The sequence below is a fragment of the Poecile atricapillus genome, chromosome 35 (genome assembly GCF_030490865.1).
Source record: "Poecile atricapillus isolate bPoeAtr1 chromosome 35, bPoeAtr1.hap1, whole genome shotgun sequence".
NCBI classification, from domain to species: Eukaryota; Metazoa; Chordata; class Aves; order Passeriformes; family Paridae; genus Poecile; species Poecile atricapillus.
Genome location: NC_081283.1, coordinates 2,566,233 through 2,593,567, shown reverse-complemented (window position 1 = coordinate 2,593,567; position 27,335 = coordinate 2,566,233). Strand labels below are relative to the sequence as shown.

The following is a 27,335-nucleotide window of genomic DNA, read 5'->3' as shown; positions in this document are numbered from 1 at the left end:
TGTGTGTTTTCTTGTGCTGAAGATAACCCAACAGGGATTGCAGATTTCCTTCTTGTGCCCTTTAGATTCTGCCTGGAGTCAAAGTGGTCATTGTCAATCCAGAGACAAAAGGGCCCCTGGGAGATTCTCACCTTGGGGAGGTAAGGACAGGTTTTGCTCCTTGGGGAACCTTTTCCTGCTGCTCCTTGGGCTTTTCTCTGCTGGGGGACAGTTTGGAGCTGTGATACAAGCCTTTGTAAGGTGAATTATTGCTGGAGCATTCAGAATTTGGGTATTATTTCAGTGTCAAGTTTAAAGAAAACCCACTTGAAAAGAAGATTGTGCTACCCTCAATCTTGCAGACTGGCCCCCAAATAGTATAATTTACATTTTGCTTTCCTTTTCTTGATTACACATCAGTGTATTGATCAGTGTTGATGGATTATTATCCAGTCTTGGATTTGACATGTTAAAAATTATGATTTATATAATATAAATAATGCATTATTTATATATAAATATAAAATAATGTATGATTTATATAATAGAAATCATACATTATTTATATATAAATATAAAATAATGTATTATTTATATGATATAAATAATACATTATTTATGTATAAATATATAATATATAAAATTATAAATTATTATAATAGAATAAATTTATATAATAATAAAATTATTTATAAAAATATTATAAAATTATATAGAAATCCTGTATAAAACCCCTTATTTACTCCATGAATCCTCACCTACAATTACTGTACAATTCCAGCAAGTTACAATTACTTACAAGACTACATCTCAAGTTGCATTTTTAAGATCATGCAGGCTATTTGAAAGCTCGAGCTGAATTTTTTCCTCTAAAAAACCACAGATAAAAACCATTTATCACAGTTCCTTTACCCACTCCACCGGGGAGATGCTCCAGGTTGGTCAGCGTGAGGATCTGACCCTTTTTTCCCCCCATTCCCTGCACAGATTTGGGTGAACAGCCCCCACACAGCCAGTGGTTACTACACCATCTACGACAACGAGACCCTTCAGGCCGACCACTTCAACACCCGCCTGAGCTTCGGGGACGCGGCGCAGACGCTCTGGGCTCGCACCGGGTACCTGGGCTTCGTGCGGCGCACCGAGCTGACGGCGGCCAGCGGAGGTGGGGCTGGCCACGGCCTGCAGGGACAGCTGGGCAGGATTCCCTTGGGAATATCAGGGTTTGAGTGAAGGTTGTACCTGGGCACAGCCTGCAAGGACAGCTGGGCAGGATTCCCTTGGGAATATCAGGGTTTGAGCAAGGGTTGTACCTGGGCACAGCCTGCAGGGACACCTGGGCAGGATTCCCTTGGGAATATCAGGGTTTGAGCAATGGTTGTACCTGGGCACAGCCTGCAGGGACACCTGGGCATTCCCTTGGGAATCTCTGGGTTTAACCAAAGGTTGTACCTGGGCAGGATTCCCTTGGGAATATCAGGGTTTGAGCAAGGGTTGTACCTGGGCATTCCCTTGGGAATCTTGTGTGGTTTCACCAAAGATTGCACCTGGGCAGCCTGGGCATTCCCTTGGGAATCTCAGGGTTTAACCAAAGGTTGTACCTGGGCATTCCCTTGGGAATCTCAGGGTTTAACCAAAGGTTGTACCTGGGCATTCCCTTGGGATTCTCAGGGTTTCACCAAGAGCTGCACCTGGGTTGATGCAGGCTGGGATGAGCAGAGGGAGCAGCCCTGGGGAGAAGGGGGTTAGGTGCTGGACATGCCCCAGGAACTCCCCCAAGCTTGGGCTGAGTCCCCTCAGCCCTGCTCAGGTGAGACCCCACCTGCAGAGCTGCCTCCAGGCTGGAGAAGAGGAGCTTTGGGTGATTTAATTGTGACCTTCCAGTGCCTGAAGGAGCTGCAGGAAAGATGGAGAGAGACCTGGAGCATCAGGACAAGGGACAATGGCTTTAAACTGCCAGAGGGCAGGGTTAGAGGGGATATTTGGAAGGAATTGTTCTCTGTGAGTGTGGTGAGGCCCTGGCACAGGTGCCCAGAGCAGCTGGGGCTGCCCCTGGATCCCTGGCAGTGCCCAGGGCCAGGCTGGAGGGGCTGGGAACAACCTGGGACAGTGGGAGTTGAATTGGCTCTTCCAATTCAAACCATTCTGGGATTCTTCAGCTTATACAAGAGACAATTTATCCAAATTGCATTTGTTACACCTCCTCTCCTCTGTCCCCAGAGCGCCACGATGCCCTGTACGTTGTGGGAGCACTGGATGAGACTTTGGAGCTGCGGGGGCTGCGGTACCACCCCATCGACATCGAGACCTCGGTGTCCCGAACCCACAGGAGCATTGCTGAATGGTAAAACAGTCCTGGGGAGTGGAACCATCCTAGCCCAGCTGAAATGTAGCAGTTTAGGCAAAGATGCAGTGGGTTTAGGTGAAAAAAAATAGATAAAATAGGGAAATTCAGTTTTTTTTTTGTGTTGCCATCAGCAAGTCGTACACCTGATTTCCCATCTGCAGGTGAGAACAGACTCAGTGTTTCCTCACAAGCTTTAGTTCAACACAGAAATGATGATTTCCCACTCTGGGGTGTAAAGAGCTGTTTCTGGGTCGGTGACAGCACCGTTGGGTTCCTGCCTCACACAGGTAGTGCTGAGATAGGTCTGATTTTTGTCGCATCAGGACCAAGTCATGTTGGAGTTAGGTTGGAAACATAGCCCAAAGCAGGTGGGAACCTCCATGTAAGGATAAAGAGGTGGAAACTTGGGATCTTTGTGGCCATAACTGGGTTTTGTGTTGTTTTCCCTTTGTCATTTCAGCGCTGTGTTCACCTGGACCAACCTGCTGGTGGTGGTGGTGGAGCTGTGTGGCTGTGAGCAGGAGGCTCTGGATTTGGTTCCTCTGGTTACCAACGTGGTCCTGGAGGAACATTACTTGATTGTGGGGGTGGTGGTGGTGGTGGATCCTGGAGTTATCCCCATCAATTCCCGAGGGGAGAAACAACGGATGCACCTCCGGGACAGTTTCCTGGCGGATCAGCTGGACCCCATTTACGTGGCCTACAACATGTGATGGGAGCACAGAGCGATGAGGGTGGCTCTGGGAGTGAAGCTGGTGAAAATTACTAATACTTGATCTAAAGTTTGAGGTTGCTGCCGCATTTCCCTCCCTCCCATGCCGGGGGTTTCGGTCCTGGTGGGGAGAAGGAGATGTGGGAAGCAGCAGCAAACGTTTTGTAACCGTTTACTGAACCATGAGCTTTAGAGAACTGCAAAGTGGGAAAGTGTGTGAGCTACGAAATCCCCAAGGCCTTTACAGTAGTGTGACTTTTTCACCCGTTGTACATATTTGTATTTTTATCTAATCCCGGGTTAGGATTCTATAAGGGGAGGGTTTATTTAGTTAAGATAATAAACTATTAAGAAAAGGGTCATCAGAGTTCTGCAGTTCCCTACTCCATGATCTGCTTTGCATCTGGAGCTGTTCATCCCACGGGATCACACGATTTATTGACAATTGTGCCATGACCAAATCAATAACTTACAGAATCAGAGTTACTTATTCATATAGAGATTTCTGGAATTTAAAAAGAATTTTGCCTATATTTTAAATATGTAAATATTATTATACATAATTCACTTAGCTAGAAAATTAACTTGGCTAGTGAGGACAGCTGAAGGTTGATGTTTTTAAGGACAGGTGACTTTTGTGGTCCTCAGCATCCTGGCATTGGCTTAGACACAATGTGAGATGCTCCCACCTTCCCCAGGTTTCTGATTTCATTTGTATCTTTATTCTGGCCAGAAGTGTGTAGAACCCTTTGGTTTTAAGGTACATCTTTCTCCAAGAGGCTGAATTCAGCATGGAATTGGGTAGAAATGGCCATGCAAGTCCCAAAAGGAACCGAGGGACAGCTTCTGCCTCATCCTGTGGCACCAGGTGTGGAAAAACATTCCTCAGGTGAATTCCCTGCTTGTGCCATTCCATTGAGATTCCCTCAGCTCCCTGCAGGCAAGAACTACTGTGAACAGGCTTCAGTGGAAACTGGGAAAAAACAAAACTGCTCTCCTCAAAGCATTCCCTGAAAGAACAGGAGAATTCCAGGTTTAAGTCAGACACAATTTTATTTTCCAGGGGGTTCCAGTAATTCTGGCGAACACATTGTTAAATAATATTGTGGAAATTGTTATCCCAGCCTTCCACATCCTGTGTCAGCTCCAGCCTTAGGGAATGGGAAGAAAGAGAAGCCTTAAAGCAGCAGGTACAAGCTCTTCCTGCTGGGAAGCAATTCCACACAGGCTGGGGGAGAGCTGGTGGTTGAGCTTTGACTCAAAATTATCTCTTTTTTTTTAATTTTTTTTTTTTATTAATTTTTCATCTTTTAACAACAATTACATTTCTCTGGGTGCTAATACATGATTTTGGAAGCCTTGGGAGCTGCTACCAGATCCTGCAACAGGGTTTTTTGAGTCAGATGTGGTATACAGTGTAAATAAACTTTTCAAATGTTCCAGATTACCTCACACGAAGTTTTTAGGCAGTTTTTAAAAGGTTTATGGTGTGGACTTGGAAGATCCTATGGCAGTTACTGGAACAGAGTCCAGAGGATCCACGAGCAAACCCCAGCTGTGTCCTTGAAAAGCTCCTGCTGCATCCTGGTGGTTCCTCACTGAAAAACAGGAGCTTTAAAAACTCAGATAAGAAGTTTCAAATGTTATTTTTGAAAAAAAAATATTTGGTGTGGGAATAGGAACTGGCAGTTTTGTGGCAGGTCTGGACTTAAGTTTCTTTGCAAACACTTTGGGTTTCAGGGGCACATTTTGGAACCTTGTCTGTGTTTTCCACAGTATCAACCAACACAGCAGAATATGCACAAAATCTTCAATATATTTAGTTTTTAACAAATTGAACACAAAGTGGGGACAGTGGCAGGTCAAACTGTGTCTAAAACAGTTGGTCCTGCAGCTTATTTTGGGTGTAGAGTGCAAAAAGGTTGTTCTCCCCTTTCAGCCAGAAAATTCCTGTTATTCCATGTTCTTTGTCACCATTTTTGTGTTTCCTGCACAGCCCAGACCCAGCTTCACTCCAGTGTGACCTTTCCAGGGAAAACTGGTGGTCTTGAACCTTTTTTCTTTACTCAAAGCTTTAGATAAATTGTTTCAACAAACACTTTTTGTCCACTGAAGTAGATTTTAAGTCCAATTCCAGAATTGTCTTTTATTTGTGATTTTTCACAAATAAAACAACGTGTGTATGAATTCCATCAAATGGAGATGGAATTCCTGAAATGGCATTTTTGAATATGACTGGATTGATTTTTTTTTATTTTTCTCTTTATTTTTTGGTTTGGATAGGTACTGATAGCTTCCTATGGTTTGAGGTTTTTACCTTTCAAGTTTTCCCGTGCGCTCCAAATCTTCCAGCACATTCCATTTCCGTGTGCTGGAGAGCTGCAGGACACAGCCCTGCCCGTGGGATGAGAGAAGGTTCCAGGGACAAGGAGAAGCTGCTGATTTTGGCTTCCCTGAATTCCCTGGCATTCCCTGAGTGCTTTGTCCATGTTTTTGGCACAGCGCTGGGGAGGAGGAAGGACGGAGCTGGGGCTCTGGAATCCCCAAATTCCACCCCCAGGACTTGCTGGATCATTCCACAGATCATTCCACTCCTTCCTCTGTAGCTGGGGATGATCTTTCCATATTTTTTGGGGACAAAGCAAGATCCTTTACTCCAGGTTTTGGCAGGTGGGCAGGGCTGGGTGCTTTTCCCAAAGCCTCTCCCCAGCTTGCACAGGGCACATTATTCCCTCCTCTTGCCCCTCAGGTTCCAACTTAACTGCAGTGAAACTGAAAAACTGGGAATTCTTCCCCACTGGACTAAAATATTGTGTGTGTGTCTCGCTGTTTTCTGAATCTTCTCTGAGCAAACGCTGTGGGAACAAGAGAGTTTTGTCCCCTTTTGTTAGAATTTGCACTTCATTTCTGGTTTAAATCAATTCAGCTGTGTCCTACTAACTGTCCTAAAATAAGGTTATAAAAACCAGATCAATTTTAGCCCTAGATGCATTTATTTTGGTGGTTTTTTTTTTTTTTTTTTTCTTTTATTTCTGTCGACCTCTTTCCCATTGTCCAATTCAGACTCCGGCATTCTGTAATTATGTATAAAGGTTTTATTTATTTAAAATTAGATTAGTTACGTTTTTAAATTTAACACCTGGCTGGACAGTGTCCCATTAACGCATTGATTGTGTTTCCTTTGTCTTGTGTTAATAAATATTGATGCCTGGTTGCTTGTTTAGTCCTTCCAGCGCTGTTTCCATGAAGGAATTTGATTTTTAAGGAAGAAAACGCGGGTTAAAATTGATCCTGGGCAGAGGGAGAACCTGAATTATATTTTCAACTATAGATATGTTTTGAGAATTTATATTTTGTCAGTTGTATAGAGCAGTGTTGGAGCTCTGAGGGTGTGAAGGAGCTGGGCTGGGCAGTGCCCTGTATTTGTAGTTTTAGGAATCTCGGTTTTTAGGGATCAGGGCAGGGAGTGGAGTGAAGGAAGAGGCTGGAGCAGCAGGAGAAGGAGCTGGAGAATTCCTGAGGGAGTTGGGAAAGGGGCTCAGCCTGGAGAAAAGGGGGATCAGGGGGATCTTGTGCCTCTGCACAGCTCCCTGCCAGGAGGGGACAGCCAGGGATCGGGATTTCTCCAGGGAACAGGGACAGGAGGAGAACTGGGCCAGGGGAGGCTCAGGGGGGACAGCAGCAGGAATTTCCTCATGGAAAGGGGGGACAGAGCAGGAATTTCCTCATGGAAAGGGGGGACAGAGCAGGAATTTCCTCATGGAAAGGGGACAGAGCAGGAATTTCCTCATGGAAAGGGGGGACAGAGCAGGAATTTCCCCATGGAAAGGGGGGACAGCAGCAGGAATTTCCTCATGGAAAGGGGGGACAGCAGCAGGAATTTCCCCATGGAAAGGGAGGACAGCAGCAGGAATTTCCCCATGGAAAGGGGGGACAGCAGCAGGAATTTCCCCATGGAAAGGGTGGACAGCAGCAGGAATTTCCTCATGGAAAGGGGGGACAGAGCAGGAATTTCCCCATGGAAAGGGAGCTCAGGCCTTGGAAGTGCCCAGGGAGGTTTGCAGTGCCCATCCCTGGAGGTGTCCAGGGATTCCTGGACGTGACACTCCGTGGACAGAGTTGGACTCGAGGGATTTTTCAACCGCAGGAAATCCGGGAAATCCTGTGAAAATCGTGGCGAGGTTCCTGTTCCTAGAGGTGCCTGTCTGCAGTTCGTGCTTTACAGGGAATACTGAATTTCCTGTGACCCCCAGTGACTGCAGAGGAACTATCCCATGAAGGGGGCACCGACTGGATCCCAAAGCCTTCCTGTGATCTTAAAATCCTCTGTGGAATAATCCCCAGAGGGGCCAAAGCTGCTGCTTCCTTAAAACCCCTCAGTCGCCCCCGCCCAGCCGTGAGGAGTCGGGGCCGCAGTCCTGACCCGTCCCAGCCACGGTACAACCCGGCCGCGGTTGTGCGCGCTGTTCCCCCCGCGGGGACCGGGAATACCGGGAATATCAGGAATACCGGGAATATCGTGAATATCGGGAATATCGTGGTTTTCCCGGCGGCGATCGCGATCCTGACCCCAGAGCGCGGCTTGGCGCCGCAGTCCTCCCAGCGGTGGCGGCGCTGTTCCCGCTCCGTGCCCGGGAGCGACGCTCCGCCGCCTCCTCTCTGTGGTGCGGCCGGGCGGGGCCGGCTCCAGGCGGCCGCTCTAGCCCGGCGCCCGCGCGCTCCGCGCCGCTGGGGCTCTATGGCGGGGGCCCCTGGGCGCGCACTCTATGGTCGCGGCCCGCCCCCCCCGCCGGCGCCGCTTCCCTGAGGCGGGACCGGGGCCGGGAGCCGGCGGCGGCTCCGGCGCTCCCCACGCGCGGCCCCGCGGGGCTCTGAGGTAAGCGCGGGCTGGGGAGGCCGCTCCGTCCCCTCGGCCCGCCCGTCGCTTCTTTCCTCCCCCCCCCGTCCGCCCCCGCGGGCCGTGAGGGGACGGGCACAGGCCGCGGCCTCGGCGCGGCGGCCGCTGCGGAAACCGCGGGGAGTTCCCATCGCAGCCGGGCCTGAGGCGCTGCCCTGCGGCCTGGGGCTGCTGCCGGGCCCGGGCCCGCTCCCCCCGTGTCCCGCTCGCCCCGGGGAAGCGGAGAAAAGGAGGCCTGGGGGTGACGGGGCCCGTCCCGGTTCCGCCTCCCCTCAGGAATGGGGGAAAAGGCTTCTGAGGGGGGGACGAGGGGTCCCGCATCCCCCCGGGTCCCGCTCCCCTCGGGAATGGGGGGAAGGTGGTCTGGGGGTGACGAGGGGCCCCGCGGCTCCAGCCCCTCCCGGCCAGCGGTGGCTGCGTCCCCGAGCCCTGCCCGGTGACAAAACTGGGCTTTATCGCCACCCACACCGCCGTTAATGGGCGTCGTTACCTGTCCGAATTTACCCCCAGAGCCGTGTCCGAGCCTTGGCTTCCAGTGAGGATCGGCTGCATCCAGGGCGGCGGGATATAAATCATCTCTGGGCTGTTTTTCTCTCACAACCATCAGATCCCTGGTGCGGATAGAATATTGACATTTTTAGGCTGCAGCGTTTTTATTTCTGAAGCTCCTGTCAGGGGATGTTCCTGTGCAGGGCTGGTGCTGGAGTGGGAGAAATCCCATGAGGAAAGTGCTCCTGGAGTTTTAAGGAATAACTTTGTGTGTTTGTGGAATGGAATCTGGAGCAGTGACTGGGCACGTTGACTCGACACTCCTCACTTGCTCTCTGGCACATCTGGTGGGATGTTCTGCCCTTTGCTCTGGCTTTTACTGATTTCTGGGGGTTAGAAAACGGAGTTCTGTCAGTTTTCTGGGTGAGCAAATTTTCTTCAAGTGTCTTAATAGCAAAATTAGGTAAATAATATTTTCACTGCTGAAAGCAGCTGATTTTGAGGATCCCAAATTCCCCTAGATTACTTAAGTATCATTTAGGAAAATGTTTTGAAATCCCTTTGTATAATTTGTAAATGTCAGAATTTGACTCCTGTCACTATTTGAGAATAAAATTCTGTGTCAAATTTTCCTTGATTTCTGACATTATAAAAAATGCAGTCAATTGGCTCTTACAATATTTCAGATGAAACGTCATTCAGACCCTTCCTCTATTCAACTTGCCAGGGCAAAACAGAACTTGGTTTCTTCCTCTGCTGCTCTCTGTAGCATTTTAGGGAATTTACAGAATTAGGGAATCAGAGGAAGTTGTGGGAACGGGTTTTCTTTTTTAATTAATGCTCCTTGGGCATGTCAGGTGTTTCTGGTGGGTTTGGGTGGTGTTTGGAGGGAGTCTGTGAACTTTGGGAAATGGAACGTGCCCTGATGAATGTGACATTCCTGTTTATGTTTCAAAGGAAGGTGATTTTGAGGCTCAGGTTTGGAGTAGGATGAGTTTCCTTGGCTGGGGGAAGGTGATGCCCAGAATTTTAGGAGTCCTTAAAGCAAATTTCGTGAGGTGCTGTTGCAAAATCCTTTCAGTTAAATTACTTTTGAGGTGGAGCTGCATGGAGACTTCGGGTTTACTGTGAAAATCATCATCCTTACCTGTCTGGTTATAAAAAAGTGGTGTTTGTACAGATTGGGACAATAATCATTCTCTGGACAATAAATTTCCAGGGGGAAATTCCTGGTTTTCCAGCTAAATAAAGTTAAAGGCATGGGAATCTTGTGTTACACTCATATCCCCAGAGGCTGTGAGGATGAATTTCTGTCTTGTTGCAATCCTTGCTAAATCTTTTTATTGATTGATGTTGGATGAATAATTAAATATTCCAGAGCAAGCAGAGATGAATTAAACTCAAAACCCATATTTCTAATGGGAAATACTTTATCTTTTATTCCTGTAAGCAGAACTCCACACCAGTGAGAGAAAGGTCAGCGAAACCCTCTGTGTTTTCTCCCTGGGGTGTTTATTGGGGTGGTTTTATTGTTTTCACTGTTTCTTGCAGGCTGTTTTGAGTCTTTCATGGGACAGTAAGGTAGAGAAACTAAAGCAGAGAGCGGGGAGGGCAGGCTGTGGTTTAGCACTGCAGAAATGAGTGGAGGTTTCTGTAGCACTGGAAATTAATTGTCATTTTTGCTGCTGCCTGGATTTCGGTTTGAGGGGCCCTGGTTACCCGGGACACTTTGCAGGGTGCAAAATGCAGATTTTCCTTTATAAAAGCTAAGATTGTGTTTGAGGACAGGCAGAGCTGTGTCCACTGCAGGTTTGTCATTAATTCTGCTCATTATCTTGAAGTGGTTGATGTTTGCAGCCACGAGGATGTCGGGAAGCTGCACCATTGGCTGGGGAAGGTTTGGTCTGTGCTGTAAAAGAAACACAGAACCATGGATTTGTTTTGGCTGGAAAAGACCTTAAAGAACATCTCATTCCAGCCCCTGCCATGGACAGGGTCACCATCCCAGGTTGTCCCAAGCCCCATCCAGCCTGGCCTTGGACACTGCCAGGGATCCAGCCACAGCTTCTCTGGGCACCTGTGCCAGGGCCTGCCCACCCTCCCGGGGAGGAATTCCTTCCTGTTATCCCATCCAGCCCTGCCATCTGTCAGTGGGAAACCATTCCCCCTTTTCTTGTCACTCCAGGCCCTTGGAAATGGTCTCTCTCCATCTTCCCTGCAGCTCCTTCAGGTACTGGAAAGGCACAGTTAGCTTACCCTGAAGCATCTCTTTTCCAGGCTGAACAATCCCAATTCTCCCAGCCTTTCCTCACTGCTCCATCAATCACAGTTTCTCCTATCACCCAGGCACCAGTTTTGTCCCTACAAAGCCCTGCTTTTAGTGACTTTTTTGGGGACCCCTCAGAGCAGCGAGGGCTCTGCTCTTGCTCGACTCTTCCCCCTAGGAGCGTTCATTGGGCTGCGTGCTGTGGTTGGGCTCAGCAGGGAAAAATCAATGACTCACATTTCCACAGAAAGAAATGTAATTTCCAGTCTCATAGCAACTGTCCTTTCAACACTTTCAAACCTTCTGTGACAAAATGTTTAACACTCACCCATCAGCTTTTAATGCTCCAGGCTGGTCCGCCCACTCCCCCCAGCTGAAACCTGCATTTGTGCATCCCTGAATCCCCCAGAATCCAAGGGGGGATGCTGGCAAGACGTTGAACAGTTAAATATAAAATCTTAGACATGAGAGAAGTGTTGCTGACTGCATTACATCAAGACAGAGTGACTCTTAAAATTCAAAACTGTGTTCTCTTCACTTTGATTTGAGTCCCTGGTTTGTTTTTATACACCTTCAGAGAGTTTAAAATAGGTTTGGCTGGTGGCTTGGCTAAAATATTTTTGGAAATTATCTTACTTAGAGAAAGATATTCTTTAGTATAAAGAATTTTGGTTTTCTTCCTGGATCTTCCTTCAAACTGAAAGAGAGTAGGGTTAGATGGGCTATTAGGAATTGGATATTAATGGGATTATAATAGGATGGTGAGACCCAGATTGCCCAGAGAAGCTGGAGCTGCTTCTTTATCCCTGGCAGTGCCCAGGGCCAGGTTGGATGAGGCTTGGAGCAGCCTGGGATAGTGAAAAGTATCCCTGCCATGGCAGGGGGTGGGACTGGATGAACTTTAAGGTCCCTCCCAACCCAAACCAATCCATCATTCCATGATTCTGTGTCCTTTACAGCACAGACCAAACCTGTTCTTATTCCCAGGCCTCAGGAGATGACTCCAGGTGTGGAGCAGCTTCACCTGCCCAAACCCACAGGGATGAGCAGGCAAGGTTCCCCGGTGTCCCTCCCCTCCTGCCCCCTTTGATGAGGCACAGAAAGACTCGGTGAAGTGACAAAAATCCCGGTTGTGCCTCAATAATGGTGACACTGGAGGGCAAAGAGCTCATTCAGCGCATCCAAGTGAGACCAGAACCATCAGGCAGGGTGGAAGTGGGCACGTGTCTGCTGTCCAAATTCGTGACTAACTGGATTTAACTGGTTTTCTCCTAGCTGATGATGGAAGAGGTGCACAAGGGCGGCAGCAGCAGCTCTGTTACGTCCCAGCCCTCAGCTGTACAAGGTACAACCCTCCAGGCAGCTCAGCTCTCTCATATTGCTCAACAGGTAAAGCCTGGGCTGGATCTCAGCAAACATTGCAGGGAGTTCAGAGACGGTATTTACTGTGCTACAAACCATAGAGCCCTTCTTAGGAGCACTCAGAGAAGAAAAAAAAACAGAAAGAGGCTTAGAAAAATGTGTTTGTTAACATAAAGTTAATTTTAAAGTGTTAAAAAGCTAATTTTTGTGTTTGTACAGTGCAGAAGTGCAGCCCAGATTTGGGGTTAGTTGACCAGAGGAGCTGCTCAGGAATAAAATGAGGGCCTGGTTTCATTTTTTTCCTTAGAAAAAGCATTTCCAGCTCTTTTTGTAGTAGCAGCAATCCTGGGTACTAAGCACCATGGAAACACTTGGATTTTAGCCCAACATGAACATATTTAATCTAATAAACCATATGAACCTGAAAATTTGAGATTCTTCCTCTAACATCCCTGTCAGAGCTTTAACCTGAATCCCTTAAAACTGGTGAAAGAGTGAATCCTTCCAGGAGGATTTTTCTGGGAAAAAAAAAGCAGTATTTTGCAGCTCATCCACTGTTTATCCTGTGGAGGCAATTGGAATTTTGGTGCAAAATTTAGATAGAGGAAAGGAGAGAATATCAGCAGGTGTCCTGGGGTTTGTTTCCAGGCTGATTTCCTGATCTGTTTTTATATAAAGATCTGATTGTCCCTTAATATTGTGAGTTATGATACTAAAGTAGCATTAAATGGAAATTCAGCTGTGTGTATTTTAATGATCTCTTCATCTTCTCATGTATTTCAGATTAATAAAGGTAGTGAAAAAAATTCATGACAAAATTGGTTATTTACTTATGTGTATAACTTGAATTTTTGTTTTGTGAACATATGGAAACATGAATAATATAAATTGAATTAAAGTGCAAAGACTTATTTGAGTTCAACATCAAAACTCCAAACCCTCTAGGAAGCTGAAGCATTTTCATGTTTTTAATATGTTACATAATATTTGATTATGTGACATTTGATTTTTCTCCAACTAAAGGAAATAACTGTTTCAGCCTTTTTTATATGCAAAGAATGTCTAAAGAGTGTGCATCATTAAAGGTGCTTTTGTGATTTAATTAGAATTCAAATAAGCTGCTAATGCAGGTTCTCCAGCAGTTTTCCTACACGTGTTGCACTTGCTGAGTCCTGTGGCAGAAGGGTTTCACTGATGGTTTTTGGTCTGTTGTAGATGTCTCTCAGAGGTTCTGCTCCCCTCACAGTCGTTCAGCTTCCTGGAGAGCAAGTCCAGGTCCAGGGAGTCATTCAGACAGCTCAGTCCTCCTCTGTGATCCACTCCCCTCAGGTGCAAACCGTGCAGGTAACTCCAGAACGGCTTTAAATACCCCAGGTGTGCAGTTCTGTAGGTGAGAAGATGTGAAAAGAGGTTTCTCTGAGCCTTTGTGCCCTGCTGTAAGAGACTGTGAGCAGTCCAAGGACACTCCTGTGGGATCCCTCATCTGGGCTTGGAATTCTTCCTTGTGGGAAGTCACCTTTGGAGTCAAAATGAAACCTCCCTTAATTAAAAAATCCAACCCACAGCTCTGTAGTTGGTGCCTTGGCAGTCAGGTGGGGTCTGACACCCAAAGGAGTGGGGAATAATTCAGGAGTGGATTAAAATGAGCGTTTGGGAAAGGTGGGATGAGCTGCTGGGTGCTCTCTCGTGCTGTAACTCCCTTTCCATGGTAGCCAAGTCTTTGCTTGTGTCTCTTACTCACTTGCCACGTGATTTTTGTCAGAGTCCCATCCAAGAGGTACCCAGGGAGTTGCAGTGAGTCTGTTCCTGCTCCACTCAGTCCCTGCTGCAGAGCCCCTGGGGACCTGCAGTTCCACTGGGAAACCACGGTCCTGGCAGCCAGGCGAGGCAGGAGCTGCTCTAAAAACCCAGCAGCTTGTCCCTGATCCTTGTCCCACACTCCTCATGGCACACTAAATTGAGATGCCATGAGAAGCAAACCTGGCAGGGACTGTCAGCTGTCTGTGCTGTAACATCAGAGCAGGGAGAGGGGAACATGTCACTGCTGAAAGCAGCACTGGCTGCTGCTCGTGTCTCTGTTAAATCTCTTTCCTTTTCCTTCCCCCTGGTTGCACAGTCTCCACTGACTGGATTCATTCCTTTTCTGTAATTCATGAGCATCGTGGCCTTGCTGGGGGGAAAAAAGGAGTACAACACGAGCAGGTTTATTCCCCTGCTGATCACAGGCTGCTCTGTCTCTGCAGTTCAGTGAGAGGCTTTTCCCAGAGCTCCGTGCATTCCTCTGCACTCTGTTACTGCCACATGGATAAGAACAAATAAACGTTTTGTTCACTAATAAGGAGCATCAGAGACAAAATAACACTTTGAACTGGATGAGCACACAGTGGAATAAAGAAAATTGTAGATAGTACTTTGCATATTTACTCCCTGATATGCTGCTGCCTGAAATATTCTTTTCATTGGGCTTTTACATTCTTACCAACAAACCCCAGTGCTCCTCTTCTACATAAAATATTCCAGGTGCTTTCTGTGTTTGTCCTGTACATCACTGGTGTTCCTGTTGCCTTTCTCTCCAGGTATCTTCCTTGTCTGAGAGTGAGGATTCTCAGGACTCCTCAGACAGCATTGGCTCCTCACAGAAGGCTCGAGGCATCTTGGCTCGTCGTCCATCCTACCGGTAAGGGTGTGATACACTCGGTGTTTTTATTTGAAACCAAACCAGCAGCCTTTTCCCGTGGTTTTTACAATATTCTGCTGCCCTCCAGGTTGTTTCCTTTCCCTTGAAACAAGCAGTGAATCTGTTCATGCACTGAACACTCTGAGCCATCGTTGCTGTGAGGAAACTTTGACTCCACTAACTGGAGATTGGCCTCAGCAGGATTTTGTACAGGGCAAAACGTTCACCAGCTGTGATTTTACTCACTTGTATGATTTTACTGGAGTGAGGAGTGCAGTCAAATGTCAGACTTCTTTTTTTTTTTTTTGCAGAAAAATTTTGAAAGATCTTTCTTCTGAAGACACACGGGAAAGAAAAGGAGATGAGGAAAGTCCTGGGGTCTCCACTGTCACCTCCATGTCCGTCCCCACGCCCATCTACCAGACAAGCACTGGACAGTACAGTATGTCACCCAAAACATCCTCACAGTTTTTCCTCAACTTGCCTCAAAATGCAGATTTCATTAAATATTTGAGTAAGATGAAGGACAAAAGTTGGTTATTATCTAGCAGTCAATAAAGTTAGTATATAAAAGTAACTGGTATCTACAGACTTCAGATAAACTCAGTGCTTTGTCATTTTAATTTTTGCACATTCAGACTTTTAAAGGTGTTGGTGTGGAGCACACAGAGGTGCTGTTTGCTGGATTTAACCCAACATGGCAGTGAAGACACCGATATATATATATATATAAATACATATATGTATCATAGACCACACTAAAAGGCTCCTGTGGTATCAGAGAGGTACAAAAAATTAGGATTTGTTCCTTTGAGGGATGGGTGGAAGCACCACTTGGTGTTTGTGGTGCTTCATACCTGTTCCTCTCCATCCTGTGAGGGTGAGGCCCTGGCACAAGTGCCCAGAGCAGCTGTGGTTGCCCCTGGATCCCTGGCAGTGCCCAGGGCCAGGCTGGAGGGGCTGGGAGCAGCCTGGGATGGTGAAAGGTGTCCCTGGATGGGCTTTAAGATCCCTCCCAACCCAAGCTGTTGTAGGACACTGTGATTGACCTGTTTTTGATACAGCTCCAAATCCTCTCATCCCTGTGCCTCCCCTCGCAGTTGCCATCGCAGCCAACGGGCTCCAGCTGGCAGGGCCGGGGGCAGACGGGGTGCAGGGGCTGCAGACCCTGACCATGGCCAACGCCGGCGGCTCCCAGCCCGGGACCACCATCCTGCAGTACGCCCAGACCTCGGATGGGCAGCAGATCCTGGTGCCCAGCAACCAGGTGGTGGTGCAGAGTGAGTACCCAGCAGGGCCACGCTTACAGCCCCGTCACCCTGAGTGCCAGCCCCTAATGCCACCCCCTTTGTGTGCCCTAGCTGCCTCTGGGGACATGCAGACGTACCAGATCCGCACCACGCCCACCACCTCCTCCCTGCCCCAGACCGTGGTGATGACGTCCCCCGTCACCCTGACGTCGCAGACGAGCAAGACGGATGATCCGCAGCTGAAACGAGAGATCAGGCTGATGAAGAACAGGTACGTGAGGGCACCTGAGCTGCTCAGGGTGCTGAGTTTGATGTGCTGAGATGGTGCCATCACTGAGCTTGGAAAAGACTTCCAGGCTCGTGAAGTCCAGCCTGTGACAGATCGCCACCAGAGCACTGAATGACGCCTCCAGGGATGGGGACTCCAGGGATGGGGACTCCACCACTGCCCTGGGCAGCCCCTTCCAAGGCCTGACCACCCTTTCCATGAAGAAATTCCTCCTGATGTCCAACCTGAACCTCTCCTGGCACAGCTTGAGGCCTTTTCCTCTTGTCCTGTTCCCTGGGAGCAGATCTTTGGCTGCCCCTCGTGTCAGGGAGTTGTGGAAAGGGAGGAGGTCCCCCCTGAGCCTCCTTTTCTCCAGGCTGAGCCCCCCCAGCTCCCTCAGGAATTCTCCAGCCCCTTCCCCAGCTCCATTCCCAGCTCTGGATACCCTCCAGCCATCCATAATTCTCTTGCAGTGAGGGTTCTCAACAATGTCCAGCACAGGGGGGCAATCCCTGTCCTCATCCTGTCCCAGGTGCCCTTGGCCTCTTCCCCCACCTGAGCACACCTGAGCTTGTGGGAGGTTGTGATCCAAAGACGGGAAATTGTGACCCAGACATGCTCCCTTGAGTCTCACAGTGTGGAGAAACCTAAAGTGGGGTTCCCCTTCAGACCATGTGTCACCACATCCTGCTGAATTTCCTGCTCTCCTGGGGCAGTTTTGGCTTGGTTTTGTTCCTCACTGCAGTTCCAGCTCTGGTATTGTGACGTTCACAAAAGAGATCTCACACCTAAAATCAAGAACTCTGCTTCTCTCTTGCAGAGAAGCTGCCCGGGAATGCCGTAGGAAGAAGAAGGAGTATGTGAAATGTTTGGAAAATCGAGTGGCAGTCCTGGAAAATCAGAACAAAACTCTAATTGAAGAGCTAAAAACTTTGAAAGATCTTTACTGTCATAAAAGTGTGTAAGAAGAGAAGGTAAAAACCTTTGGAGACTGGTGAAATATCAGAGGAGAATTTTTTTTTTTTTATACTGAATTTTTTAAACTAGATGAAAGGTCAAAAATGAAACTTTTCTACCTAGATTTCACAGCTCAAAGACTCTATAGATTTTCTTTACAACATGTTGGTGACAAAGTACAAACAGGAAACAAGAAAACCTCACCAAAATTCCTGCTGGCACAACTGGAAACTGATAAAATTCAAGATTGCAGCTACAGGGGAAGGACAGTCACGTGTGGCGAGGCAGGTGATGAGAGTTTCTTTGAAAATTCCTATGAATACCTCTAATAAGGGGGGCAAAATTTGGTTACAAAGAAAACATGGATGAAACAGAATCCTTGCCATAGCTGACATTATTAGTAACATTTATAACCAGTGTATGTTTTGATTTCTTACTCTTTTTCAAGCCTTTTTCCTTCAGTTATTTGTCTGTAAATATTTTTATTTTAACCTGTAAGGTGGTGTTTACAGGTGCAGATGATAAAAAAGCTGATACTTTTGCTCGAGGTATAAATTATGTTTCTACTCTTTCTCAGATGACAATTTTAAAAGTTGGGATGATTTTTTTTTTCCATGTTTGCCGTGTTTATCAGATTGGGGAAGGATCTGCAGAAGAGAGCAAGTGGCCTGGTCCTGGAAGTGTCTGAGGCACAGAAAATCAAAGTGTTGATTTTCTTAGAGAATTCAACACATCAATGATTTTAAAGCACAGTGTGAGGGACAAGGACTGGTGACAAAAGTTCTGAAGAATTTCTGAGATTAAACTTCTGAAAGTTTTTAATTTTGCAAGAGTTTGTTCTTAGTTCTGGGCATGAGAAACATCAATCATTGAAAATTAAATTGTGTGCTGATCATATCTGCAATTAAACACTCAGTGCTTGTCCTGGCCAGGGATTCTCCCAGGCTCTGGAACATGAAACCAAATAGAAGAAAAATGATCTAGTAAAAAAATGGAAGATCTATACCAAAGGGTTATGAGGTTCTAATCTCTGGTTTATTGCTGGAAGTAGTGCAAAATTACCATTTCCAGCCTAATTTTGTACGGTAGGAGCTATTTTGCAAAGTAACGGTGTCTTTGTAAGCAAATACTATATTGCAAACAGGGAGATGGTTGGTATATTTTGTAGCTAAATTGTGATCTTTACAAAACCTGAAATTGAGTTTCTATACGTATTTTGACAGTTTATATCTTTCATTTTAGTAACCAAATGAAATATTTTGTGAACCAGATTTTCAAGGATATATTTTTATGGATAGTACAAAGTCAAATGAGATCCTCTTTGGTGTAGGAGATACTTGAATTAATTTTGTATGTCTGTAGGCAACTTGCAGAAAACAAAACGGATCCTAAAGAGTATTGGGGGGAAAAAAAAGAGAAAGAAAAATAAATAAATTAGGGCTTTTTACTCCCCAGAGTTGACAATATCCGCTCATTACGTCTCATCGTGTCAGAGAGTCCAGTTTGTACAATTTTAATTTGTTCCAAGTGCAAATCTAAAGTTTGACATGATCAGGACTCCTTTACCTGGGGAATCTCCACTCCTGGAGACCCCCAGAGCTGTCTGGCTGTGGGCCTGGTGGGCAGGACACGGTAGCTGGGCAGGATGTGACCGTGGTGGTCTTGGGCAGGTGCTTCTTGCATGAGTAATAAACCATTTCCATAGCTGGGATTGAATCCTGCTTCCAGTTCTGTCAGCGGGAATTAGACTGTGGACTGTGCCGTTCCAAGGTGTCAGAGCTCCGTGTGTGTCGTGCCAGCTCAGATCCCGATGGAATTCCAAGCTGTGCTCCCTCCCTGGATGTCTAATGCTTATCCCATGGTCAGTCAGTATTTTTTTTATTTTACTCCTTTGGGAATTAATGGACTTGTAGCAAGCAGAGCTCTTTGCCATGAAGAACCTGCATTCCACAATCTCCTGGTTAGTGGGCTAGAAAAGGATATTTTTATTCCCTGAAGTTCCTAAGTCTCTGGTTGTTGTGGGCACGAGTCCCAATGCGTTTCCTTTAGGCCAGGCTGGAGTTTGACTCCTGGTTGCCATCACGTCACAAAAAAAAAATAAAAATCTTTGTGACACATCAGAAATAAGGTTGGGAAAGTCCTAAACTGAGGGAGCTGCTCCTGGAGAGGTGTTTGCTGTTTCTTTGGTGGAATTTCAGGAGAATTGGACAGCCTGGAATGTGCCTGGAACACACACCTCAGAGAACTGGACCTTTCCTCAGCTCTGTGCGCCCTGGCACGTGGCAGAGGGTTTGACCTACAGCTCTGAACTGCTTTGGGAACTCTGTGGTAGCTGATCCTCACTGTGTTCTCTTTTTTTTTTTTCCTTTTCTTTTGTAATATGGAACAATAATAAACAAAAACTATCAAGTGTTAAGACTGTAAAAACCTGGTGGCCAGTTCTTCTTGTATCCAGCAAGGGAAGTACCTGTCCTGCCAGACACACCAGGAGTCAATTTTTATACTCTTAAAACAAAGTGTGTTGGGAAGAACAGCTGATTTTTCATCATGGGAATATTAAACAGTAACACAAGTTCACTCTTTAAGCACTGATCATGAAGTTCTTAGTTTGGATTTACTTTGAAATCTCGATTTTGAAGAGTAAAATCTCATTCCTGAGGGTAAGAGATGCAGCAGCTGATGCTGTTCTGCTGGTTGGTTCCAAACAGTCCGTGCTTTCCATGAATTGTAAATATTTGTTGAAACAATTAATGGTTGCAAATTTTGATCTTGGTAAATAAAGTCGCTAAAATATTATAATTCTGATGGTTCCTATTTATTTTTAATGAAGTTAGAGCTGCAGTGGTGGTGACCAGGTGTGATTACCTGTGTGGGATTGGGTCATATGACAGCCAGAAATAAATAATAGTCAATTTTAGTGGATGAAATGGCACTTGTATACACCTACCAGTGCTAAAAATCATAAGTGCAGAACAGCTTTTACCTTCCTGCAGGGTTTTTTTACCTTCTTAGTTCTCAATAAGCTGAGCCACAGTTAAGGTTTGATTAATTAAATGGTTAATTAAAACCTTAGTGTGCTCTGCTGGTTTTTACCCGGCAGAGGGAGCATCTGCCATCCCCAAACCCTGCTGGCATCACTGGGTGTATTTAGAGTATTTAAATACACTGGGTGTATTTAAGGTGTATTTTAACCTTCTGATGGCTGGAAAAGCACAGAAATAGGGTGAGAAGAAAGTGTTTCCAGTTGATAACATTTCTATATTCAATTTTCTTTATTAGTGCTGAGGCTGTTACTGTTTCCTCTCCTGTCAGTGTGGATATCAGAGGCAGGAAACAAAACACAATGGCAAACACGACTCCTAAAAAGTAAGTGCACATCCTTTGGCTCTTGGTTTTATTGTGAGGCAGGAGGGAGCTGGGTTTTCCAAGCTTTTCCAGGCAGGACAGATCTCCAGGAGGACAGCACGATGGTTTGCCCCTCTACACCATCTGCAGGAGCAGTGTGTGTAGCACGGTCAGGAGGATGGTGAGTGCGGTGCTGACGGGGTTCCAGCTCTTGTTAGTCAACAGAAGTTTTGCTTTTATCCATTTTCTGTACTGGGACAGGCGCACGTAGATCCCGGGGTATCTGGGGCGGCCGCAGCCCACCCCATAGCTGGCGATGCCAATGAGGTAGTACTTGTCAGTGTCAGGGTGGTAACACACCAAGGGGCCCCCGCTGTCACCCTACAAATGAACACCACAAAAACCAGCAGCATGGAAAGGTTTCCTTCCAACAATAATTCAGGGCAGCGAGCAGTCTGCTTTTGGGGTTTGTTTTAAGCAGCTCGGTTAACCAGTCACAATGTGGACAATTCAAGGTAAAGCTGGTGTTGCTGAAAGACAAAGAATCAGCACCCCTGAGGTTGGAAAGGCCCTCCAAGGTCATCAAGTCCAACCTCTGCCTGATCCTCATCTTGTGGGATGGCTGAGTGCCACGTCCAGTTGTTCCTTGGGCATCTCCAGGGATGGGGACTCCACCAGCTCCCAATTCCTGACCACCCTTTCCATGGAGAAATCCCTCCTGCACTGACCAGAGCCCCAGCCCTGCACTGCTTCAGGATCCCTTAACTCAGGTTCTCTTGTTTTCTCTCTGCACCTTTTCATGCCTAAACCTAAACACTGACTCCTCACTGAACTGGGGAGTTCATCCAGGCAGTGTGGAAGCTCCAAGGGAACAGTAAGGAGCACAAATCCTGTGTCTTGGCCATGTCACCTGCTCAGGGAGAACCTCTGAGAGAAGCAGGATGTGTATCAGACAAATAGGATACATTATGGGGTTTAATTAGCAATGTCTCCCTGTCCCAGCTGGAGTGCTTTGGACCTGAGAACTGGATATTCTGAGAAGGAGGTGGTGATTGCTCAGAATTTAAACTAAAATCACACCACATCCCTGAGCCACTTCCACTTCCCTGTGCCTTACCTGTGTCCAGCGCTGCTCTCCAGCACAAGAACTGGTGAGACACACGTGTGCTCCACACACACTGCAGTGTCCAGTGTTCTGTCTCATCTATTATTTATTAACACCTTTGTGGCATAAATATGTTCCATTTCTTTATTCCTCTTTGTTCACCTCTTCCTGTCATCTTTCCAATATCACCAAATTCCTTGCGTATGTTTTTGCTCTGCAATCGCTGTCCCGCCCTTTTATGATGCTTCCTTTGCATCTGACGTGTTTTCCACTTAGCATTTCTGCTGTTTTTGATTAATTATGCTACAAATCACAATGCTTGGGAGGTGGGGCACCACATCCCCTCTCACCTGGCAGCTGTCGGTGCCTCCGGCCCAGACTCCAGCACAGAGCGCTTTGTTGTTCATGAGCCCCGCGTACCCTTCGGAGCTGTTGCACAGGCTGGAAGGGAGGATTTCCACTTGGGCTTCTTTCAGCACAGATGAGCTTTTACCTTGAATGGAGAAAGAATTTAGAAAGGTGAAATGTGCTGGGGTGTGTGGCAGTTTTTTAGTGGGTTTTTTCCCCCCGTTTCACCGGCCTGGGTGTGTTCCTGGATGTGTTTAGACATGGATATGACACAGACCCTGCCTGTTCCAAATTGAGTGGAAGTGGAGTGGGTTAAAGGTTTGAAGACTTGGGTTTGATGCAGATTTTGCAATTCTTCCTTAGAAGAAGCATCAATGATAATACACCTGCCTTGCTGAAAATGTCAGAGGTGATTTATCAAACAGGCTCACACAATCCCAGCTGACCCCAAAACTCCCACAGATGACACCAACTGGCACTGAATTTGTGCCCAGTGGGAGTAAGGAGAGAATTGGAGGGGGTGTAGTCATTCATAAATCCCCTGGGAACCCCTCAGTTCACAACATGTGGCATCAGAATTGTTGCTTTTCAATAAAATAGCTGTTGGCAGCAGCCCACATTGACCTGCACCACAAATCTGAAACCAGCTGAGTTTATTTTCCTTTTTTTTCATGTTATACTTGGAAGAAAGGCTGGGAAATGTATTCCTGTGGTTACAGCTGTGTGGGTCTAAACTGCTTGTGACAGAAAACCCTTGAGAGCAGATCTTCACTGCAGAGTTAAGTGATGATGTGTGAGGAGACCATAGCCTGAGCAAATCCAGTTAGAATCACAGAATGGTTTGGGTTGGGAGGAACCTTAAAGATCCCACGGGCAGGGTCACCTTCCACTATCCCAGGTTATTCCAAGCCCTGTCCAACCTGACCCTGGGCACTTCTAGGGATGAGGCAGCCACAGCTGCACTGGGCAATCTGTACCAGGCCCTCACCACCCTCACAGGGAGAAATTTCTTCCCAATATCTAATCTCAACTTATCCTCTTTCAGTTTGGCACCATTCCCCTTTGAAAGGTCAGGAAAAGCCTCCATGATCCAAGTGCAAAGTGAGTTGATAAATCGGGGGAGGCAGAGTGGGGGGTACCCCGTGGTGTGAGGGTGAGGATGTGGCCAGAGCCCGTTACCCTTCTCTGCCGTGCGTCCCCAGCCGCTGATGAAGCAGTCAGAGCTGTTCTCCAGGGGCTGCAGCAGGGGAGCTGGGGGCAGGCACACGGGCTGGATGTACAGGCTGGAGCGCACCGCCGTCCTCAGCTCAAACACCGCCACGTCGTTCTCAAAGGTTTCCCTCCTGAACTGCGAGTGCACAATGATCCTCCTGATCCTCCTCCTCCTCGTGTACGGGCCGTGCTTCTGGAGGTTGTGCACGCCCAGGACGGCTCGCCAGGAACATGGGTCCCTACGAGAGAATTCACGGGGGTTTTACATGGCTTTAACAGTTTGTTCTCATGGGATCACAGAATCCAGCAATTGGAGGCACCTTAAAGCTTATCTCATCCCACCCCAGATTTTACAGTTCACTTTCCCCCAGGTCATGGTTGAGTCAACACAGGCGATGTGACTGATGCAGATTGTGCAACTGTGGTAAAGGCTGGAAAAGAGACCGGTGCTGGCAGCTGAAATGCTCCAGAGTTGCTGTAAGTGCAATTAAAAGTCTGTTCTGAGGAGTTATTACCACATTATCAAAAAAAAAAAAAAATTAAGTGCCAAATTGTTGGTTCTGATCAACAAGAAAAAAGGAAATAGTGTTAAAACTAATGAATTTGAGTGTTTGTAATCTAAATACCACAACATTTTGTGGTTTTAGTGGTTCAGAAAATTCTTTTTAACCAGAAAAATCGTAGCTCTGTGGAACAAAGCAACAAACTATTGGAAAATGGGGAAAATGGGCTGGGGAAGGGAGTGGAAAACCTGGCATGGGAGAGGATCCTCCTGCTCCAGCTGCTGTTCCACAGGGAGCAGCTCCTTCCCCAGCCATGATCCCAGCACCAGGCTGGAGTGAATAGTCCAGAGCTGGAAAAGCCCAGAGTCAGGGCTTGGATGAAGATCTCATCCAATCTCATTTTGTGATTCTATAAATCAAAACCAAACAGCCCTTTATTAGAAACAACACAGGTAATTCTGGCCCAGGCCAGAAGGGCACAGCCAAGATTTCTGGATGTTGACTTACGATTCTTGACTGATTATTCCTGATGTTGGCTGCCCAGGGCATCAGTGGAGTCCCCATCCCTTGGAGATGTCCAAGGAACAACTGGAGGTGGCACTCAGTGCTCTGGTCTGGTGACCAGGTGGGGATCAGGCAGAGGTTGGACTTGATGCTTTTGGGGATCTTTTCCATCAGACCTGTACTCCAGCCCCTTCCCCAGCTCTGTTCTGGCTCTGGATGTGCTGCAGCCCCTCAATGTCTTCCTCATCATGAGGGCCCAGCCCCAGAGGGGCTTTTGACAATCCCTGATCTGCTCAGGTTCCCTTGGCCTCCTTTCCCCCACCCAGGGGGCTCACCCATGGTGCCCAGGACTTAAACACTCGGCCCAAGCGAACAGTTGTTCTTAATTATAACGGAGAATCCCACCAATTAGAAGGACTATTGGATACTGGGACAGACTCGAGTATTGTTGCTCCACAATATTGGCCCCAGGAATGGCCTTTGTTGCCTAGTATGGTTACTGTTACAGGGGTGGGAGGCTTAACTTTGGCAAAAAAGTCTCCACAAATCCAGATTCAATTAGATGGGAAGGTCATCAGTTCTGTTTTGTCAATTGTTTCATTACCAGACAAGGTTCAATGTCTAATTGGACGAGATATTTTGTCACAACTTGGTGTCATCTTGACCAATGAGCACCCTTTAGAGTAGAGGCCATTGTCTGGACTTTCCCACTCCCACTTAAATGGATAATTCAGGAACCAGTATGGGTTGAACAGTGGCCTTTAAAAAGGGAAAGTCTGCAACAAGCTCATCAATTAGTACTGGAACAATATCAACAAGGACATTTAAAATCGTCAACAAGTCCTCGGAATACTCCTATTTTTGTTACAAAAAAAGAAATCTGGGAAATACCGATTGCTGCGTGACTTCCGTGCAGTAAATGAACAAATGAACAGTACTGGTCAGTACGTACGTCCTGCCGTCCACGCAGTGCCCGGCGGTCAGCACAGCTCTGCGGCTCAGCAGCACACCTCCACACAGGTGGATGAAGCGGACACCGCCCCGCAGCACCTGCAGGCTCACCACCCACGGCCACGCTCCCTCCGGGGCCTCGTGTCCTCCCACGATCCAGGACGCCACGGTCCGGGCCAGCGGCAGCTCCTGCTGACACTCTGCAAAACACCGTTGGCTCCTTAAAGCACCTGGAGGGCAAAAACTCCGCTTTGGGGTTTAATGGTTGGGCTTTTCTTGCTGTTGTCTCGGGGGTTTTGTTTGGGTGTTTGGGGGTTTTGGTGGGTCTTTTTTTGTTGCTGCTGGTGGTGGGTTTTTTTGGGTTGTTTTTTGGTTTTTAATTTGGTTTGGTTTTGGGTTTGTAAATCTCCAGCATCACCACAGCACAGGAAGGACACGGACCTGTTGGAGATGAGGCGAGTTGTTGAGAGGGATGGAACAGATCTGGTGTGAAAAAAGGCTGGGAGAATTGGGATTGTTCAGCCTGGAGGAAAAACACTTTGGGTTGACTTAACCATGGCCTTCCAGTGCCTGAAGGAGCTGCAGGAAAGATGGAGAGGGATCATTTAAATGGACCTGGAGTGCCAGGACAAGGGACAATGGCTTGAAACTGCCAGAGGGCAGGGTTAGAGGGGATATTTGGAAGGAATTGTTCTCTGTGAGTGTGGTGAGGCCCTGGCTCAGGTGCCCCTGGATCCCTGGCAGTGCCCAAGGCCAGGCTGGAGGGGCTGGGAGCAGCCTGGGGTGGTGAAAAGTGTCCCTGGATGGGCTTTAAGGTCCCTCCCTTCCAGCCAAAACCATTCCAGGGCTCTCTGTCCTGCAGGACTCGCTGTCTCACAAGATCCCAGCGTCTGGGAATCGCGATTTTCCCAGCCGATGTGAAACACGGCGTATTTATCCGACCAAGGGGTATTGTGTTATACATTAGCGGTTAAGCGCGCTCTACGAATTCACCAGATTTCCGTATAAACGAGGTTTTTCCTCCCCACCTCAGGCTCTTCCCCGCTCGCAGCCCCTTTCCCCGACCCCTCCGCCCCGGCCCGGCCCCGCCGGGTCCCGGTACCGTCCACGGGCTCCTTGGGGGCCGCCGGCCCGGGCAGGGCTCCCGCGAGCAGCAACAGCAGCAGCGGCAGCGCGGGCCGCGCCCGCTGCATCGCCGGGAGGGCCGAAGATGGCTGCGGGGCCTGAGGGGAGCCCCGGCGGGGAACGGCCGGAGCCGGCACCGGCACCGGCACCGCCACCGCCACCGCCACCGGCACCGGCACCGGGCCGTTGGGGCGGCGGGGACGGCGCGGGAGCGCGGCCGGAGGAGCCGGTGAGGGGCGGGAGGGGCCGGCCCGCCCTCAGCGACCGCCGGCAGGGAGCCCTCAGCCGGCAGAGGGGCAGGGGGCTCATCCTCACCGGGCAGAGGGGCAGGGGGTTTATCCTCACCCGGGCAGAGGGGCAAGGAGCTCACCCTCACCCGGGCAGAGGGGCAGGGAGTTTATCCTCACCCGGCAGAGGGGCAAGGAGTTTATCCTCACCCGGGCAGAGGGGCAGGGAGCTCATCCTCACCCAGGCAGAGGGTCCAGGGGGTTTATCCTCACCCGGCAGAGGGGCAGGGAGCTCATCCTCACCCGGGCAGAGGGTCCAGGGGTTTATCCTCACCCAGGCAGAGGGGCAGGGAGTTTATCCTCACCCGGGCAGAGGGGCAGGGAGCTCATCCTCACCCGGCAGAGGGGCAGGGGGTTTATCCTCACCCGGGCAGAGGGTCCAGAGGGTTTATCCTCACCCGGGCAGAGGGTCCAGGGGTTTATCCTCACCCAGGCAGAGGGGCAGGGAGTTTATCCTCACCCGGGCAGAGGGGCAGGGGGCTCATCCTCACCCGGGCAGAGGGTCCAGGGGTTTATCCTCACCCGGGCAGAGGGGCAGGGAGCTCATCCTCACCCGGCAGAGGGGCAGGGGGTTTATCCTCACCCGGGCAGAGGGTCCAGGGGGTTTATCCTCACCCGGGCAGAGGGTCCAGGGGGTTTATCCTCACCCAGGCAGAGGGTCCAGGGGTTTATCCTCACCCGGGCAGAGGGTCCAGGGGTTTATCCTCACCCGGGCAGAGGGTCCAGGGGGTTTATCCTCACCCGGGCAGAG

The 27,335-nt window shown here is 48.3% G+C and overlaps 3 protein-coding genes across 9 annotated transcripts in view; 2 read left to right on the top strand and 1 right to left on the bottom strand.

The window, feature by feature from the left end:
• DIP2B (disco interacting protein 2 homolog B) overlaps nucleotides 1–6,251 on the top strand; it is a 62,852-nt gene extending 56,601 nt beyond the window's left edge. For all 3 annotated transcript variants that reach the window (XM_058861147.1, XM_058861146.1, XM_058861145.1), the window contains 4 exons: nucleotides 66–140; nucleotides 967–1,144; nucleotides 2,200–2,323; nucleotides 2,787–6,251. In XM_058861147.1, coding sequence (XP_058717130.1) covers nucleotides 66–140; nucleotides 967–1,144; nucleotides 2,200–2,323; nucleotides 2,787–3,039 — 630 coding nt within the window. In that variant the 3' untranslated portion in view covers nucleotides 3,040–6,251. The remainder of the gene's footprint in view (nucleotides 1–65; nucleotides 141–966; nucleotides 1,145–2,199; nucleotides 2,324–2,786) is intronic.
• Nucleotides 6,252–7,711: 1,460 nt separating this feature from the next.
• On the top strand, nucleotides 7,712–20,003 carry ATF1 (activating transcription factor 1). Of its 5 annotated transcripts, XM_058861153.1 has the most exons (8): nucleotides 7,712–7,914; nucleotides 11,966–12,079; nucleotides 13,268–13,396; nucleotides 14,629–14,729; nucleotides 15,041–15,171; nucleotides 15,830–16,009; nucleotides 16,091–16,250; nucleotides 17,068–20,003. In XM_058861153.1, exons 2-8 carry the CDS (start codon nucleotides 11,969–11,971, stop codon nucleotides 17,210–17,212), a joined length of 957 nt encoding a protein of 318 aa, XP_058717136.1. In that variant the 5' UTR covers nucleotides 7,712–7,914; nucleotides 11,966–11,968; the 3' UTR covers nucleotides 17,213–20,003. The 5 variants fall into 5 exon arrangements, with proteins under 5 accessions (XP_058717136.1, XP_058717137.1, XP_058717139.1 ...); XM_058861154.1 differs by having other exon boundaries at nucleotides 11,966–12,035; nucleotides 15,830–16,250; XM_058861156.1 differs by lacking the exon at nucleotides 15,830–16,009.
• A 454-nt stretch (nucleotides 20,004–20,457) lies between these two features.
• On the bottom strand, nucleotides 20,458–27,069 carry TMPRSS12 (transmembrane serine protease 12). Its single transcript, XM_058861133.1, has 6 exons — nucleotides 27,045–27,069; nucleotides 26,275–26,553; nucleotides 25,174–25,372; nucleotides 23,182–23,453; nucleotides 22,005–22,147; nucleotides 20,458–20,930 (listed from the first exon to the last, which is right to left on the bottom strand). Exons 1-6 carry the CDS (start codon nucleotides 27,067–27,069, stop codon nucleotides 20,685–20,687), a joined length of 1,164 nt encoding a protein of 387 aa, XP_058717116.1. The 3' UTR covers nucleotides 20,458–20,684.
• Between the last annotated feature and the right edge of the window lie 266 nt (nucleotides 27,070–27,335).